At 40.9% G+C, this 17,530-nt stretch overlaps 1 protein-coding gene across 5 annotated transcripts in view; it reads left to right on the top strand.

Annotated features, from left to right (window-relative positions):
• The window catches only part of LOC122862958 (pleckstrin homology domain-containing family G member 1), a 68,223-nt gene extending 51,456 nt beyond the window's left edge, over window positions 1–16,767 (top strand). For all 5 annotated transcript variants that reach the window (XM_044168890.1, XM_044168891.1, XM_044168889.1 and 2 more), the window contains 13 exons: window positions 3,784–3,830; window positions 6,019–6,169; window positions 6,603–6,734; window positions 7,721–7,903; window positions 8,014–8,109; window positions 9,213–9,299; window positions 9,740–9,773; window positions 9,959–10,051; window positions 10,146–10,207; window positions 10,315–10,500; window positions 10,622–10,741; window positions 10,841–12,698; window positions 13,712–16,767. In XM_044168890.1, coding sequence (XP_044024825.1) covers window positions 3,784–3,830; window positions 6,019–6,169; window positions 6,603–6,734; window positions 7,721–7,903; window positions 8,014–8,109; window positions 9,213–9,299; window positions 9,740–9,773; window positions 9,959–10,051; window positions 10,146–10,207; window positions 10,315–10,500; window positions 10,622–10,741; window positions 10,841–12,698; window positions 13,712–14,709 — 4,047 coding nt within the window. In that variant the 3' untranslated portion in view covers window positions 14,710–16,767. The remainder of the gene's footprint in view (window positions 1–3,783; window positions 3,831–6,018; window positions 6,170–6,602; window positions 6,735–7,720; window positions 7,904–8,013; window positions 8,110–9,212; window positions 9,300–9,739; window positions 9,774–9,958; window positions 10,052–10,145; window positions 10,208–10,314; window positions 10,501–10,621; window positions 10,742–10,840; window positions 12,699–13,711) is intronic.
• Window positions 16,768–17,530: the final 763 nt, after the last annotated feature.

Below are 17,530 nucleotides of genomic sequence, written 5' to 3'. Positions count from 1 at the left end.
CCCTTAGGCAAGACACTGAATCCCAAATTCCTCTCAAGGGCTGTGCCTTCTGTGTTTGAGTGTGTGTGAATGATTAGTTAGTTTCTTTGGACTGATGAGCAATTAGCATCGGAAGACTAGAAAGGCGCTATGTACAGACCATTTACCATTTCCATTGAGACTGAAAGTTCATTCTCAATTTTGGAAATAGCAGTTTGCAAAATAATCTCGCTGCAAGATCCATTAGTAGCTGTTCTGGAGCTTTCAATCATATCACACAGTTTTCCTCAGCAGATGAAGTTTGCCCATTTCTCGTGGTATTTTAGATGCTCTGAGCACTTTTAAAGACTTCTTGTCCATGTTGGCTTAAAAGTTGAGATTGAAAGTGCATTTTTGACCTTGGAAATAGCACAGGAAGTCTTTTAAATGCTCTGAAAAAATGGAAATCTAGACAATCACACTACATCTGGGCAAACTTCATCTGCTGACGAAGATCGTCTGATGTGATCTAAAGCTCAAGAGCAGATGTTTCCATGCTCAAATATCCAGAACAATTCATTAAATTCCTTTATATATTCTTATTAGAAGTAGTTGAGATAAACATACAGTTGTGTCTTGTGTGTGACTGTTTGTGTGTGTATATTCACATATTTAGTCAAATATTTAGTCACCACTGACCATCACACCGCCTTTACATCGAGACATCCAAGGAATAACATCTATATGTGTGTGTATTTGTTGTGTGTGTGTGTGTGTGTGGGCCAAAATAGTAACCAGAGTTCTTTTGTATTGCTGAAGGTTAGTCATGGTTGCTAGGACCCAGAAAAACCACAAATCCTCTCTTTCACTATCTGCTGTGAAACACACACACCCACACACACACACACTTACAGCTAATACATTTCTAGTCTGAGCAGCCAAGAATCATAACCCAGCACAGTGTTTGAAGAAGAGACAGGTCTAGTTGTAAATCTCTTCCTCTCCCTCAGATAATTGGCTATCTATCCTCATGTTCCTCTCAGTTCCACTAAATCCTAACTGTGCTATGTGTTGAGTAAGCCTTTAAAGCATTTTATGGGTTGCTACATGCTGACTGAAGCACAGAGGGCACAATTACAACAACATGTTAAGCTTTTTTTCTCCGTCCCTAGTCATCTGTCGTGTTTAGTGCTTACCTGATGACTCACTGTGATCAGTCCAGTCTCGACAAATCAGCAAAACAGCAAAAACTGCAGATTTATGACTTCATCATTAAAATGATGATCAATGCGTGCTTATACAACTCAACCTTTTTTTGTTTCACTGTGTAGTCATTAGCAGCCACAACTCAAAAAAGTAAAAATCTTTCTATATAATTTGTATGTTGATACTCTGGAAAGGGATATTTTTCATCTTGTATTGGAGCCAAAACTCTCACATGCGGCATTTGGATATGATGATTATATGATTTAGCATAGCTTGTATATATTTCTACAAGGGAAGTATATTATAGATCTGAGCTATTTCAGGGTCCGCTGGTTGGCTTCAAAGAGTGTGTGCAGACATGCATACTCTGCACAAATTTGTATTCCATAGAAGCATTTATGTATCTTGTGGTCTTATGTTAACGGTCCAGAGGGATATTAAGAGTGTGTATTAGGAGTGTGTGTTAGTGTGTGTCGTCAGATGGTGGCACATCTGGTTGTGTTTAGGCCTGGTCTGTGGCGGCAGACTGCTGGAGACGAGGAGGAGAGCTCTGCTCTTCAATTTAGGACAGTTCCCACGAAGCACCTCAGGCAAACAAATCATGAGTGTCTGTCTGTGCATTTGTGTGTTTGTGTGTGTTATGTTCTGTATATTCTGGTGGGATGCACTGTTTGTGTTCGTGTAGGTAGGTTGAATTGTTTGCTGTTTCCTTGAATAGGAATGTATATTTACCTACAGTAAGAAACAAAACATTCACACACATCCTAGTCTATGCATACTACAAGTTTACTATGAATCACATGTTGGAAAATGTGTGTGATTGTCCACAATGCTGTCGTCGTCCCTGTGTGTTTATGATGTTGCTTCCTGATCTCTGTCCGCATCGTGCGACCCCCAAGTGTTTATGGACACAATGAGGAGTTCAATTAGACTCCTACATTACGCAATGGTCAGAGGTTCATCTCCATGCCTCCAAAAGAGCACGATGAGAGGGAGAGATGAACAAAAAAGATTTAAGAAAAGAGGAGGAATGCAAGATTATGAAAGTGAAGAAAATTAGAAGAATATCCTTAAAAGATCGATGAAGAGGTGACATGGAAAATGTGTCAGGAGGAAGGCTGAATGATATGGCGATGGAGAGCAAAGGAAGTTTCTGAGAGCAGAGAGAAAGAGGTTCAGTCTAGCTTTGATAAGTCATGCCGTCCCTGATGTCTTTGATGTTCAGAGAGGCATGCAAGGTGGGAAAAGTCTCAATTAAAGGGGCGGCGATGAAGTATGAGGGGATATTTAATCCGAGCGCTCAGGGCTGTTGGGATCAACAGAGACTTAAAGGCCAGGACACAGACTAATCATAAGCTACAGGGTTGACTTTCAATTAGTAGTGGTGAACGGAGGAGAGAGGATGCCTTGTCTGTGGGCTCAGAGTGTGTAGAGCCGTAAACACGAAATAACCAGCCAGTCATCAAAACTGCACCGCAGATACAGTACAGCCAGTGATGAAGAGGCAAAAAATGGATGATAAATCTTGACCTTAAAAGGATCGTACAGTACCAGTGGGTGGTTTTGTATGTTTTAGTCCATTTATTACAAGGAACATATACTTTATATTACAACTAATCATTTTACAAACTGCTGCTTAGAAATTTAAACTTTTAAATTGTGTTCAAATCATTTTCGTATGATATGAAAATGTATTAGCAGACTCTTGAAACTTACTTTGGTTGTGCAATCCAGCTTTGTGAACGTCAAGTCTGCATTACGTTTTATAACATTATTGTTATGAGGACACAGAGAAGACTTTTAAAAAAAATCAATTAAACTGGCAACAATAGTGTAACATTGACAAAAATGTAGACCTGAAGTTCACTGGGATAGAATCAGTCGTGAGTCTGCTAATAGATTTTCACACCATACAGAAATTAACGGAAACCAATGGTTGTCTGGAATAGTAAGAAGAAATTAAAAATTCTAATAATAAAGTTTATATAGCACTAAATATATATATAGCACCAGAAATTTCAAAGTGCTTTACAGAGAAAAAAGTCAATATAATCATGGTCAATATATATCATTCAAACAAACATGTTACATATGTACTACATATTTACGTATACCAGCCTGCATACACACATGAATACACACATGCAAACAAATTACCCAAATAAAATAGTTATATTTTCAAAAAAGCCTTACGATTAAAAAAAATACTTTTTCAGAAAGCGATTTAAAATAAGATACTGATTTTACAAATCTGAGCTCGTCAGGCAGAGTTGTTCGAAAGTTGAGGTGCCCTAACCGTAAAAGCTCATGATAACGTACACAAAGTACATGATTTGTTGTTAAAGAGGGAAAACTACACTTCATTTAATTAGTGTTAGTGTAATTATGCTGAGCCAAAAATCACCAAAAATCTAAACAAATGCATCCTTATGATGGATGATGACCTGCTAACATCATTAGTGTTGTCACTGTGAGCTTTAGGGGGTTTATCCCTCAGTACATACCTGTGTGTACCAGCTAACACACAAACATTACGTGACATCACTACATCTCTTCAGTTAGCCCTGTTTCCTGTTTACTTAAACGCAGAAACTAATTTGTCCTTGTTGTGTCTTACAGAGTGAAGAATTCCACATTTATACCCAGTACTGCACCAACTACCCACGGTAAGATGGCAACAAAAGTGTGTGTGTTTGTCTGAGACGGTGCTCATTCAGTCTACCGTACAAAAACCCATCTTCTCATTGCCATTGTCATCCTATCTTGATCTCACCTCCACATACCGTCTTCCCAGCGTCTCACGTAGCTCCATTGTGTATGTCGATCAATGCATTACCCCCCCTGACAAACTGACACGCTACATAGAAGCCACATCAGCAGGAGTCAAAGTGTCTACCTTCAGTTGTGCCTCAGGGTTTCTCTACCTCCCTCCCTCCCTCCCTCCTTTGTGCTCCTTTTTTTTCCTCCATTCTTTTATTCGCTTCCTATTGACAGAGTTACAGCTCACACGCTGACAGATGGGGTATTATAGTTGTCACCTTATCATACCTAACGCTGTTAATGTTTTATTAAGCTTTGTGTGAGTGTAGTCCTATGGGATACCTGTGTGGATAGCTTGGGAGGAATAATATGGAGTATTTTTTGTGTCAGTGTGGATATTGTGTGTGGTTAAATAGGCTGAAACATGAGGCTGTTCTTCATGCCAAGACATACTGCACCTACCATACACACCTTCTCCTCTGGCTACCATTTTTCTTTCACAGTGTATGATAAGAAAGGCACGTGGGGAAGAAACCATTTACAAGCTAATGATGACTAATTAAATGCTGAATTTGTGTGTGTGTGTGTGTGTGTGTGTGTGTGTGTGTGTGTGAGGGGACTATTGTCAGCTGTTTGAGATAGACCTTCTCCCACATCCACACCACAGCTGGTGACCCCAACCAAGGTCACACACGACAGACACACACACACACACACACACGGAAGACACTAACACACACAAATACACACACACACACACACACACACACAGAGGCTGCAGATGTATCATAGTCATGCTGAGCTCTAAGGTCGGGTTTCCTCCAGAACAATGTGAGGCCTGTGTGGAACTCCACTGGAATTTAGACATGCAGACCTGCACACACACACACACACACACACACACACAGAAGAAAGACAAGTTTTGGGCAACTCACAACTGTCTTTCTCTGTCTGTCTTTTTCCACTGTGCATGTGTGTGCACCACACACACACACACAGTCTACATTCGTTCGTGAAAAGGGCTCTTTCTTCCCCAGTAGGTCACACAGCAAACTAGCTCCAGTGACCAGTAAATTTAAATCTTACAAGATCTTACTGGTGTACAGTTCTGCTGTTTTAGTGGAACAATGTACAAAAAATCTATTCATGCTGTCTAGGAAAACAATAAAAGCATCAAATGCCATTTGAGATTGAGATCCGAGGGTGAACGATAATCTATCATTACTGTTTATTGACATTCAGTGGAGTAAAACAAATTACAACCAAACTGTAAAAAAAAAAAATTAATATTAAATGGAAAAAATGTATCAAATTAGGTTTAATTTTACATGTGAGAAGAGTTTTATCTGATGTAATACACCCAATATTGAATATTAACATTAAAGAACAGGTTGACCATTTTTCATGTCTGTCTTAAAACAATAGTCAGGTGCCCATATGAACATTAAAACAGATGTTGCTTGTTGTCATTCCTCCTGTTCATATTGACCATTAAAAGATTAATGATTAACTTACTGATGTGCATCCAATGTAAGAGATGGGGGGAAAAATCTACACCTTGTTCAGTGAAAAAGTTTATCTGAAGTTAATGAGACTTCAGCAGTATATAGATTTGGAAGATACACACTTAATGTAATGATTACACTGATTAACTCAGACTCCTGAAACGTCATATCAACTTAAGATAAACTTTATTTTAGCACAGCACGAGGACTGTGCTGGATTTTGTCCCCCATCACTTACATTATAGTTAACTGAAAATTCTGCACACCGGCTTGTTTATAGAATATTATTGAATGTTTTATTTTGCACATGTGTCATATAGATATCATAAAAATACTCAAATTAATAATGTGATATTAATTTCAACAAAAGGCAGATAGAGGGATGGAGATCTTCACAATGTTCACGCACCATGCTAAAACGTGTGTGTTTATTTGTTTTTTAGTGATTTCTGTCCAATCAGAGGTGAAATTTTCCTTTTTTTAGTAATATCTGTCAGGACATACATTACAACTCTCGCTTGTCATCACCATCAAATTATGGTTTACTACACATCCCTGATATCTTCTTCGCTGTGTTTTGTCTCCACAGGTCGGTGGCTGTGCTAACAGAGTGCATGAGGAACAAGGCGTTGGCCAAGTTTTTCCGCGAGCGCCAGGAATCTCTGAGGCACTCCTTGCCCCTGGGCTCCTACCTGCTCAAGCCAGTGCAGAGGATTCTCAAGTACCACCTACTGCTGCATGTACGTTTGTCTGTCGTCTCACGCACAGACACACACTTACACACAAACAGTTACCCACAGAAATGCAAGCACAGGCACACACTTGTAAGTGCACAGGACACTAATGTTTTTTATCTATACCAATACAAATGGATGTGTACAGTTAAATAACAGCATTTCTGACTCTGCTCCCAATGATAATCTCCATTGGAGAAGCCAAATGTTTAGACATATGGTGCTCAGCATGTATGTTCCTGTATGTACGCCTCGTATGTGCTTGCATTAGAAGGCATGCATGAGTGTGTGTTTATGTGCAGTAACACACACATGGGTGCCTGTATTAGTGCGCCCCTGTGCATGTGTCTTCATGAACATGCTTGTGTGATGCGTGTGAACATACGTGCATGCAGTATGTGCAAGTGCTGACTCCCAGTGTTGTGTGTCATTTGTGCAGGAGATAGCCAACCACATGGAGAAGGACACCGAGACCTACGAGGTTGTGCATGAAGCCATAGACACCATGCAGAGAGTGGCCTGGCACATCAACGACATGAAGAGGAAACACGAGCACGCCGTTAGGTTGCAGGTACGACAAGCTCAAAAACACAAAATAAGAAAGGTGCCTGATTGTGTAAAAATGATCTATTTGGGACAGTTAGTGTACAAACAGTTGCTCAAAACCTTTCTTGAATCCATTAAATGCTGAGCGTGTGATCTCCTCCATGATGCATCCTGCACACTCTCCATGTCTGTCATTATTCCTCTAACTAAAACAGATGCGGTATATTCGAGCCTTTCAAGGCGCAAATTCTTTTATTGTTCTGCAGAACAGTTGAGTGCATTCTAGGTTTGAATCAGCCAAGGCTCTGATCCTCCCCACGACTTACGCAAGTCACTGCGTTTTCCACTGGGCTAATGATGGCCTTGCATAAGGAGAACACATAAAAGGGAAGCTTGTTTCTTTTATCAGCTGGGAGCCAGAAGGGTCAGATGAATGCAGGAATGTGTGTGGAAGCGTTTACTATCAGTGTCTGGAGACACTGCTTACCCTTATGCCTTTCTTTTTAGATTTTCCTTTGATTTTACTGTCTTTAGTCTGTATCTCCCTCCATCCAGTGGCACAACAGATATCCTCTATCCTCCTCCGTCACACCATCTTTAAAACTCACCTTTTTAAAACAGCTTTTCCGTGATTCATTTATAATTTTATTGTTTTAACTCTTAGCTGTTCATGTTTTTATGTTGTTCTCTTATTGTAAAGTACTTTGTAATTGTGTTTTAAATAGTGCTATACAAATTAGGTTTATTATCTTTGAAGACTTGCACTCATGCACACCCTCACTTACTATTACACTGCTTTTTCACTCATTTTCTGCGTCTTTTTTCCCATATTTTATTTTAGTTTTTCGCTAAACCAGATCAGTTCAGCTTTATTTTTATGTGTTAAGTCAAATGTTTTCTGCAATATGTCTTTAAAATCTATTTTTTATTGCGACTGCGCCATTCTTTTTCCCGTTCTATGTTAAAATAAATTATTTGACTCCCCTCACTTTTTTTCGGTGCTTACTGCAGGAAATCCAGAGCCTGCTGACCAACTGGAAGGGCCCTGATCTGATCGGCTACGGAGAGTTGGTTCTGGAAGGAACGTTTCGTCTGCAGCGAGCCAAAAACGAGAGAACTCTTTTCCTGTTTGACAAGCTTCTGCTCATTACGAAGAAACGAGAAGAAACGTACACGTACAAAGCTCACATACTGGTCAGTAACACTACTCAAAGCATAACATGCCCTAAAGAGACACAGTAATATGCAAACATTTCTGTTCAGTAACAGTGTTTTTAACACAACTTCCTACCTGTCTTTTGCAGTGCTGTAACCTGATGCTGGTGGAAGTTATTCCTAAAGAACCATTGAGTTTCAGTGTGTTTCACTACAAGAATCCCAAACTTCAGCACACAGTCCAGGTATAGCAACATTACATAAGAGAGCGCACATCATAACATAAGTCAAAGTTGTGAATGTAATTGCATGTTTTGTTTGACCTGAGAGGCAAGTGAGAAAAAAAAACCAATTCTGGTGACCAATTTTATTTAAATTGTATTCTCGCCTGTGTTTATGACTTAAGAACAGGTGGGAAAAAAGATTTTGCCAGGATAATCTTTCTAAGATACTTTTAAAAAAAATATTCATCTGTGAAAATAGTTTTAAAAAAAAAGATTTAGCAGGTGATTTTATTATTTTTTATTTAATTTTTTTGGTCTAGATCAAGTGTTTGTTGTTGTAATACTCATTTCAGCCACAAGAGGCTGAAGTGCACCACTACCTCAAGTTCTAAATACAACTAAAAGAATTTGTGTTTTCTTCAAGCTGAGTTTTAATTTCTTCATGCACTCTAAATACAAGGTACATACATTGTGTGATAGCAAGTTATGTAACATTACTGTCATGTCTTTCTTTTGGCTAGAAATGTATTTTAATCAACGCTAATCTGAAGTGGTGCACTTCTTGTAGCTGAAATGAGTATTACAACAAAAAACTAAACCAAAAAAAAGTGACATAGAAAAATTATCCTGACAAAACTTCTTTTTTTTCACCTGGCAACATTTTTTTCCCCACCTGTTCCACAGATGGAAAAAAAATGTAAGGAACTTATAAAGATTATGGCGAACCTATTTTTTCACCTGTTCCTAAGTCATTTAGATCAGATTTGGATCACCAGAATTTATTTTTCTCACTTGCCTCTCAAGGTTTCGATAGTACAGCTATCTGCAGCATTGAGCAAAAGTGCAATCAGAAGGTGTGCCGATTATTTGCAGATGTCTGATTGTTTAGTCCAGGCTCACCTCATTGAGTTGCTCAGACATGTCCAGTGTTTAGAGGCTAATGTGGCCATTGTTGCTACCTAACCACTGTGTGTTGGACAAGCGCTGAAAAATACAAGATGATTTGTGTGACGTAAGAAAGCCTTGTTCCACATTTTTAAGGGTTTATCCCAACCCTTTCAGCCGCCTTTTAAAGTGCATGTCTGATATTATTTTCTCTGTGATGTTTTGCGCTCTGCCCTCAGGCCAAATCACAGCAAGATAAGCGTATGTGGATCTTACACCTCAAAAGACTCATACTTGAAAACCATCCTGCCAAAATCCCTGCCAAGGTAAGAGCAGCTCGTCTCCTAACAGCTCCCTCTCTCTGTTCACTGATGGCGTAAACGCAGACTTTGAGTGGGATGTATTGGAAATGTCACTCCCTCTCGCCCACTTCCTTTCTCCTTCATGTCTATCTTTCTTTCCCCCTGCTTTTTCTCCTCCTTTTACATTCATGTGTTCTGATTTCTTCCACTCATTTATTTTCATTCAACCACAATCACTTTTCTGTCTCTTCATCTGCCTTTGGCTATGTGCAAGTGGAACTTTAGGATTTCTCTCCAGGGGTGAAGCTCACTGAGAAAGTTAAAGGGGATGCTTGTTAAGTGTCAAACCTGAGCAAAATTGTTGAGCCAGGACTGTAATGTGGCGCCACCTAGTGTCTAAAGTTATGTTCATCCATAATCTATCCTTGTTAACTCACTCTCATTTTATTACTATACTATTCTAGGCTAAGCAAGCAATTTTGGAGATGGATGCAATGCGTAAGTGCCAATTTACATAACATTTATGTTGGAAAATTAGTGTTAATAGTAGAATTAGAGTATAATTCATTAAACTCATATTCTGCTATATATTTTAATGTTATATTCTTTTGCCACAGATTTAACCATATGCATTTTAATCATCATGTATTTGTTGTGTGACATCTTTTCTGTCATTTCTCCAGATCATCCCGGGTTTCATTACAGCCCTGATGGAGACAAGAAGGATTCCTCTCAGACCAAGGAGGGTCCTACCCCTCGTAGAGGGCGCAGGAAAGGTAAGAAATTAAAGAAATGTACTGTATTTTAAAAATTACAGACCATGCAAAGCTGAACTTCTGAATACAATAATTCATTTGTTTGACTTCTCAGAACCTCTGTCCAAATTATTGAAGAATGCCAAGCAAAATGCTGCCAACACAGACGGCCAAAAGGTGAGTGATAACCAGAGATGATGAACAGTTTTAGGTTGAGAAGCCTGAGTACACACACTCACACAGACGTTGTTTAACCAAACTCTTGAAAACTTGCTCCTCTCTAGCGAACAAGTCTGGGTGCCACCCTGCTCTCACCAGTGTCCCAGCTGGCTTTGGGCACTATCGGTCGCAGCCGCAGCCTCATCAACCAATCACAGGAGTCCCTGGACCCCGGTGACCACTATGACCACAGTGACAGAGAAGAGGAGCCACATCAGCAAGATGCTGATGATGAAGATGACAGTGGCCTGGTGAGTTTGAAGCTGCCCAACGAGTGATACTCGTTACATATACACTTATACAGTTTGTACGATTCCACCTTCATCTCTAGTCCTTCAAGCATGTTGTAAATGCTGAAAAATCTGCATTCAGGGAGGTGGAAGGCGGCTGCGAGTTCCTGGAAAAAGCAGCAGGAAGAGGCTGAACCCTCAGGCATCTGTCGATAGTATAGAACAGTGGAAAACCTTCAACATGAGCTCTTCAGACCTACAGGTATTAATCACAAATACACCATGGTAATTTAATCTACTTCTATCTTGATGTTTTTTAGACTACGTGTAAAACAACAACTTCTGCTTTCCTTTGCCACAGAGAGCCAGAGAAACCCTAGTGAGGGAAGGAAGTCACCACCCGCCGCTTCTCAGGACACCTCACGTGACGGAGGAACCTCCAGACTCCCCCATTCCCTCTGTAATAGTCACAGAAAGTGACCATTCTGTAAGGAACATCTGGGCAGACCACCGTGCTCGCAGGGCCATGTTCCCCACCCGCCAGCGTACCATGCAGCCTGATGACGAGGACGAGGACATCTACCAGATGTTTGTCCCCACAGAGCCAAGCGGACCAGAACCACAGAGGCCCATGGAGAGGTCAGAGGCCACCTCATCACCCAAGACAGCTCGGCCCTGCAGCTGGCACGTCGAACAGGTGCCCACTGTGCAGATTGACCCTCCACCCAATGGGAGCAGAGTCCTGCGGAGGGCGAGCAGCGCAGGGGAGAAGGCTACGGAGGCTCGACAGAGTCCTGATGATGAGCAGCCCGGTCACAGCAATTTGGAAGTGATCCACACTGAATCATCCAGCAATGACGTATCTGGATCATCCTCAGCCGAGCAGCTGACAATAGACGATATTGAAAATGTGTATGACAACATCAGCTATGAAGACCTAAAGAGCATGGGCCTCATCAGAAGAGACCCTGAGGAAAGCCAGTCACGGAAAGAAACTACAGATGCACAGGGTTCTAAGGGCCAGTCAGCAAGGGTACCAAATGCTCCAGAGGTTCCAGGGGTCAGAGAGCCTATGATTGAACCAGAGACTTCCTCAGATAGCAACCGGTCCTCCACACAGGAGGGGAGGCCATTTGGAGCATATGAGCTCAAGATAGTAGAGGAGAACATCTATGACACCATCTGCTTCAGGGAGCCCCCATCAACAGAGGTTAAAGGAATGAATGAAGGCAACAAACAAAAACAAGAGAGGGACAGTCTGCTGGCCTCTGAACAAGACCTGACTGAAAGCCTTAGAGGGTTTGTATCCGAGGAGAGCCTCCACTTTGGAGAGGATGAAGGGCCAGACACCTCCCACCCTGTTCCATGTTCCTCTGAGCCAGATTATTCCTCCTCATCTGCCTCTGAGACTTTCTCTCAGCGCTCACAGAAAGGGGATAAGATGTCAGAGCAGGTCGATGAGATCTGGAACGACCTGGAAAACTATATCAAGAGCAATGAGAAAAAAGCTGATAGACTCCCTGCTGCGTTTCCTGTTAGTGCCAGTGAGTCACCTAAGAAGGCTTCCTCAGTCAAAAATAGCCCTACAAAGAGCCCCCTTGTAATAAGTCATCAAGCAGCCAGCCCTCCAACCAAGAGTCCCCCAACACATCAGGCTAAACCCCCACCTGTCACCTCCACACCGTCATTCACCATCCCAGTCATCAACCTCCCTGACCTCCAAAGCGAAGGCACCACTACAGAAGAAAACCATGACCCTGCTACTACATCACGCCCCCTTCCTGTCACCCCAGAGCCCCTCCCAGGCACAGTGAAGAACATTCGTAAAAGACTGGCTCGCCTCAGCAGCGGCAGCTTCCGCCTAGAGGATGACGACCTGGTGGAGCTTCCTCAACGAAACAACCCTCAGAGAGATAATCCCCTCAAGGACCTTCATAGCTTGTTTCCAGGGGAGCTGGCAGGTCTGGACTCACCCCTGGCCTCCTCCTCTCTCCTCCTGGGTGAGTCTGTGGACTTCCCACTGGACCTGATGGATAAATCAAAGAGTCGGGTGTTCCTGATGGCACGGCAGTATAGCCAGAAGATCAAGAAAGCCAACCAGCTGCTGCGCATGAGGAGCATGGACCCTGGAGACTCTTGTAGTCGGGCCAGAGCTGAGAAGAAGCAGAAAGACCTGGCAGCCATCTTAGAAGAGAAGAAACAAGGGGGCGCTGCCATAGGTAACAGCAATCATTTCACTCTCAGAACGATTTTTAATTCTAGTATTGTAGATAGTCGCACTGATCTGGCTAACCCTAACCCTGATCCTCGTTCCCAATACCCAAACTCAGAGCATCAGCCAATAATGAGTACCGATATCTTTCCCCAAATTTTAAATCTGTATACCTCACTTCATGGAACTAATTGTGATCATTCTTTTGTAAGATAAAATAAAGCTTTACATCCCATATTAACTATAAGTGGAGACACTCCATCAACCTTATTTAAACTTTTACCAGACCTGGTTCTGACCTGGCTGCAGACAAACCATGTTTTATAACTACATTAACAAAGAAACTTTAATAAATGTCTCCTCTGGCCGATAACCTAACCACTTAATAGGGTCAGTATATGTGCCTATACCAATCTGGCGGATCAGATCGGTACGTCCGTAGACATGACTTTAAGACTTAACTAGATTTATTTATATATATATATATATATATATATATATTTCAAGCAGCTATAATCAGTATCTTTATAATGGATCAGATGATTTGTGTGTAACTTGAAAGGGGTCAATTGTAGTGAATGAATCACCAAACTCCGCAGTTCCCCTCAGCTCTATGGAGCTTTATAATGTCTTTCAGCTGTTTTTGGTTTTCTGGCCCGCTCTCACCACTAGCATTTTAGCCACAGCAGGTAGCTCTGATATACCGACTGTACACTACCTGCCCAGCAGACAGACAAAGTTAGCTTCTAGCTGGTGAATATAGTGGAGCATTTAGTAGCTGAAGAGACAAATTTGCAATAGCAAAGTGTCCAAAAACACAACTAATGAATGCTAATGTTGCTCTGTATCTGCTGGCTTTGTAAATAAGCAACTGCATGTTAACAAGTTCAGCATATCAACTTAAAAGGTGATAGTATGTCAAAGTTGTGATCACAGCTTATTTCTGCTGGCCCCAAATGGCCAAAAATACAAACATACCCTACTCACACCTTCTTTACATCCTCTGTGTTCCCTCTTCAGGTGCAAGGATAGCAGAGTACTCCCAGCTCTATGACCAGGTAATGTTTAAGGATCCTCCTGGTCCAGCTGGTCAGACCTCCGCCACCCAACATCACACCCATCCAGGGCTGCCGTCTTCTCCGTCCATGCCTGAGACCTGCCTAGAGGAGTACTGGCTCCACTCCACTTACAGCAACGGAGAGCTGGCCAGCTTCGTCTCCTCGTCCAGCGAGGTGGAGGATGCTCGAGCATCTTCTACCCCGCATCGTAGACTTACCTCCTCCTCCTCCATCCCTTCTCTCCAGACCTTCCCTCCCTCTCCCACCAGCCCGCCGTCCCAGAGATGGAGCTCGTGCATGTCACCGCCAAGCGAAAAAGAGGAGCATGTGTACAGTTCGATTAAGAGACATCCTTCCTTTAACGCTCCATCTTCGCCCTCTTCAAAGTCTTCTGCATCCAGCCACTGTCAGTCAGTCAACTCTCTGGGCAGCCAGCAGCAGGAGAAGAACCAGTCTGGACTCAAATGTAATGGACCCACTGTGGACAGACTCCATGGACCCAGTCTGGGTCGTGCTGGTCGGCAGAGTAGCCTCCCAGAGCGCTCTACCCAGGGACAGTCAGACCTCACTTTACACGATGGTCAACAGGTGGTGGTCCTGAACCGGGCTTCTGCACTGAGCATACTCAGCGCCACCCAGAACTACCTGGCTAATTTTAAGGACAATGGGGAAGATGATGATGACTATGTAGAGATCCGCTCGGAGGACGAGAGCGAGCAGGAGCAGGACAGGTTGGCACAACGAAACGGCAGCTCAGCAGTCCTTTCCAATCAGAACCGGGGTCTTGTCCACTCCCAGAGCCTGCCGTGCACACCGGTGCACTCCTGCGACCCGCTGAGGTCTCTGGACCGTGAGCAGCTGGAGAAGTACCTGTGGAGCGAGCCACAGCAGAGCCAACCCAAAATCGTCCAGTCTCTGAGGGAGAAGTTTCAGTGTCTGAGCTCCAGTAGCTTTGCCTGAGTCTGTATGACAACTAAAAGCCAAATATATATAAACATACAGCATATAGCAACAAAAGGGACACTGCTGCTTTGCCCTGAATGCCCTACATCATTCAACATCATAGTCCACAAACAAAAACAAATATTACACAAACATAACACATCTCTCAACATAGATCAGACGCAATGTCTTTGATTGCCGACATATTTGTAACAACTTATGTGAACACCTAAACTCTTCAATGTATAATACATGATAGGTTACTATAAATAGTCAAAATGCCACATCAAGGCCTGCATGTGAGCTGCCTTAGCACTTCAACAAACTTTAAACAGTCTTCTCTTGTATGTTTCAAAGGGATCTGGTGGGGGAAAGTTAGCAATATTTAAATGAATTCAGACTCCTTTATTGCTTTATGTGTGAGCCTTGTAGAGATAATTGGAGTCATAGGAATTGATTCTGCTGGAGGATTTGTGCCAATAAACTATTGTAGAGATACAGTAGTTCAGGATATCTGTTACCGATTGTTAGAAATAGAATCTCCTCTGTGCCCAACATCTCAAACCGAAGTACAAGCATCAAAACTCTGATGATGTTTGGTGGATCTTGACTCAACATGTCAGGAGTACCGCTTTTTCTTTTAATTTGCTGTTAAGGGTATTTTAACTGCATTTTCAGAACTAGTTAATCTTAACCTGTATAGGAGTGGTTAACCACAGTGGTGGCTAGTGTTTTTAATTGTGCTTACATTATCAAACAGTTCTGAACAAGCAGCAGTTAAAAATTTGCAATCTTCAGATTTGCTACTCAGGCTAGATTGTCACTTTTAACAGCTTTTTCGCAACAATTGTAACAAAAACAATGCAAGTGTAAAGAAAACAGGTTGGCTATTATAAGATCCAATAGGTTAAGTATAACTAGACTTAGACCTGTAAGTCTATTTGAAGTTATTGTATTTCACACTACCCACCACCTTTGTCATCAATAGGGTAGCACGCTTTAAAATCAAGAGAAGATGCTGATATTTTAGATAATCTCTAGATAATCTATAAGAAACCATAGGACTATTTATTTTGAATCTGTGAGTAAATCAGAGATGTTTTTATGTGTTATGGTCTGGGGGAAATCATCATGTAGAGTGAAATGTGCATCTCAACAAGTGGATGATGAATTTTTCTCTTTTAAAAAAAAATCATACTCATTTTAACCTTTGTTTTTAAGAGGGACCACGAAGGAGAGTGTTAAGGAAAGATAGTTAAAAGACTACAGTACTGTATTTGGTGTATATTTTTTTCAAATGGATAGTCAAATCTTTGTTTACGTTTTGGGACACTGTCACACTACTGATATTGCATCCCAGTCACAGAAAGAAGGTCACAGTCACAGATAGTTGTCAGTCACTTCAGTAAGGTTCATACAACACAATTGTTTTCTCTCCAATTGAAGCATACCCAGTATTTACCACACACTTGTTGAAACTGTCTTTACAAAAATCACTAAATGTGTCCTATTTATTTGAAAGCATCCCTGTTATTTTGGCCCTTATCACTATTACTTCAAGCCACAGACAAGATGTAAGATAACGTAAAATGTATTTATTAAAATATTTTTTATTCAGATTCAGGGGTGCAGACAAAATTTGAATCAAATACTGTGAATATTTTCAGAAGTGGGTTTTCTATCACGCACTGCTTGATACAAGTTCCAAATCACAATAACATGTGAAAAGTTGAAAAGCACAATATCACGGGCCTACTGTTCATATCAGGAAATGTGCATCAAAAGCAAGTTAGGAATATGAAGTATGTTGTTTTTTTTCCATTGTACATTTTTGTCCTCTGTTTCACTGGTGGGGACCGTCAGTCTTCATTGACTCTGTTTTGCACTTTTCTGTCTTTTTTACATTTTATTTGTAAACACTTTGTAAAGATGTACATTTTAGGAAAGTTATTCTTGTATGCCATAGGTATGCTTTATAATGCTTTAATGTTTAAGTTAAGTGTACTGTATTTTTTTAACTGCCTAGTTGTCATTGCTCAACAATGTATTGGAGGTAATAAATTCAGATTAAACTCATGTCTTTGTGGTTATCATTGAATACATGTCACCACATTGAATATGGTACAGAACAGCAGCTGATTACTATTCAAAGTTTATGTTTATTAGTATGAATTATTCTTTGCTTACCCTTTCATGGAGAATTGTGACTCAACCAAAAAAAAGCATTGAAGATAATAATCATCATTTTGTTATATTAATTTTAGATGAGAATATGCTCAGTGGGGGATAAAAATAATTAATAACCCCACTTATTTTATAGCATGTCGTTATCTTTGTTTTTATCACATATTAGGGATATCAGTTTATATTCTGATGCAGAATATAATGTGAACATCATAGCATCACACTCCCTTCAGGTTTCAACATAATGCTTGGTGACCAATTGGTTATTACATTTTGGTAGATAAATAAATAAATTATGCTCCTACAGGGACAATTATTTTCCAAAATCAGATATGTTCTTAGTGATTTAAAAAATCTGATAACAATAAATAAACCAATGTTAATTTTCTAAATGTAAAACAATCATTTTGATAAGGATCCCCTACATTTGTTTTTTCAAGATTTGTGACCCAGAGATTTACACATATTTGACATTTCTGTACTGCAATTTCTCGTTACTTATACTGGTTTGTGAGAAGCACACCTCAGTACTCATACAATTCATCCAAAAAGAAAACCAAGAATAATACCTCTTAATACAAGAAGGAGAAAAAAATAAAGAAGAGGAAAAATAGATACAAAAAGGAAAAGAGACAAAAAATCTTTTGTCCTACAC

Source organism: Siniperca chuatsi, linkage group LG16 (genome assembly GCF_020085105.1).
Source record: "Siniperca chuatsi isolate FFG_IHB_CAS linkage group LG16, ASM2008510v1, whole genome shotgun sequence".
Taxonomy (NCBI): Eukaryota; Metazoa; Chordata; class Actinopteri; order Centrarchiformes; family Sinipercidae; genus Siniperca; species Siniperca chuatsi.
This window is presented reverse-complemented; position numbering and strand designations above follow the sequence as displayed.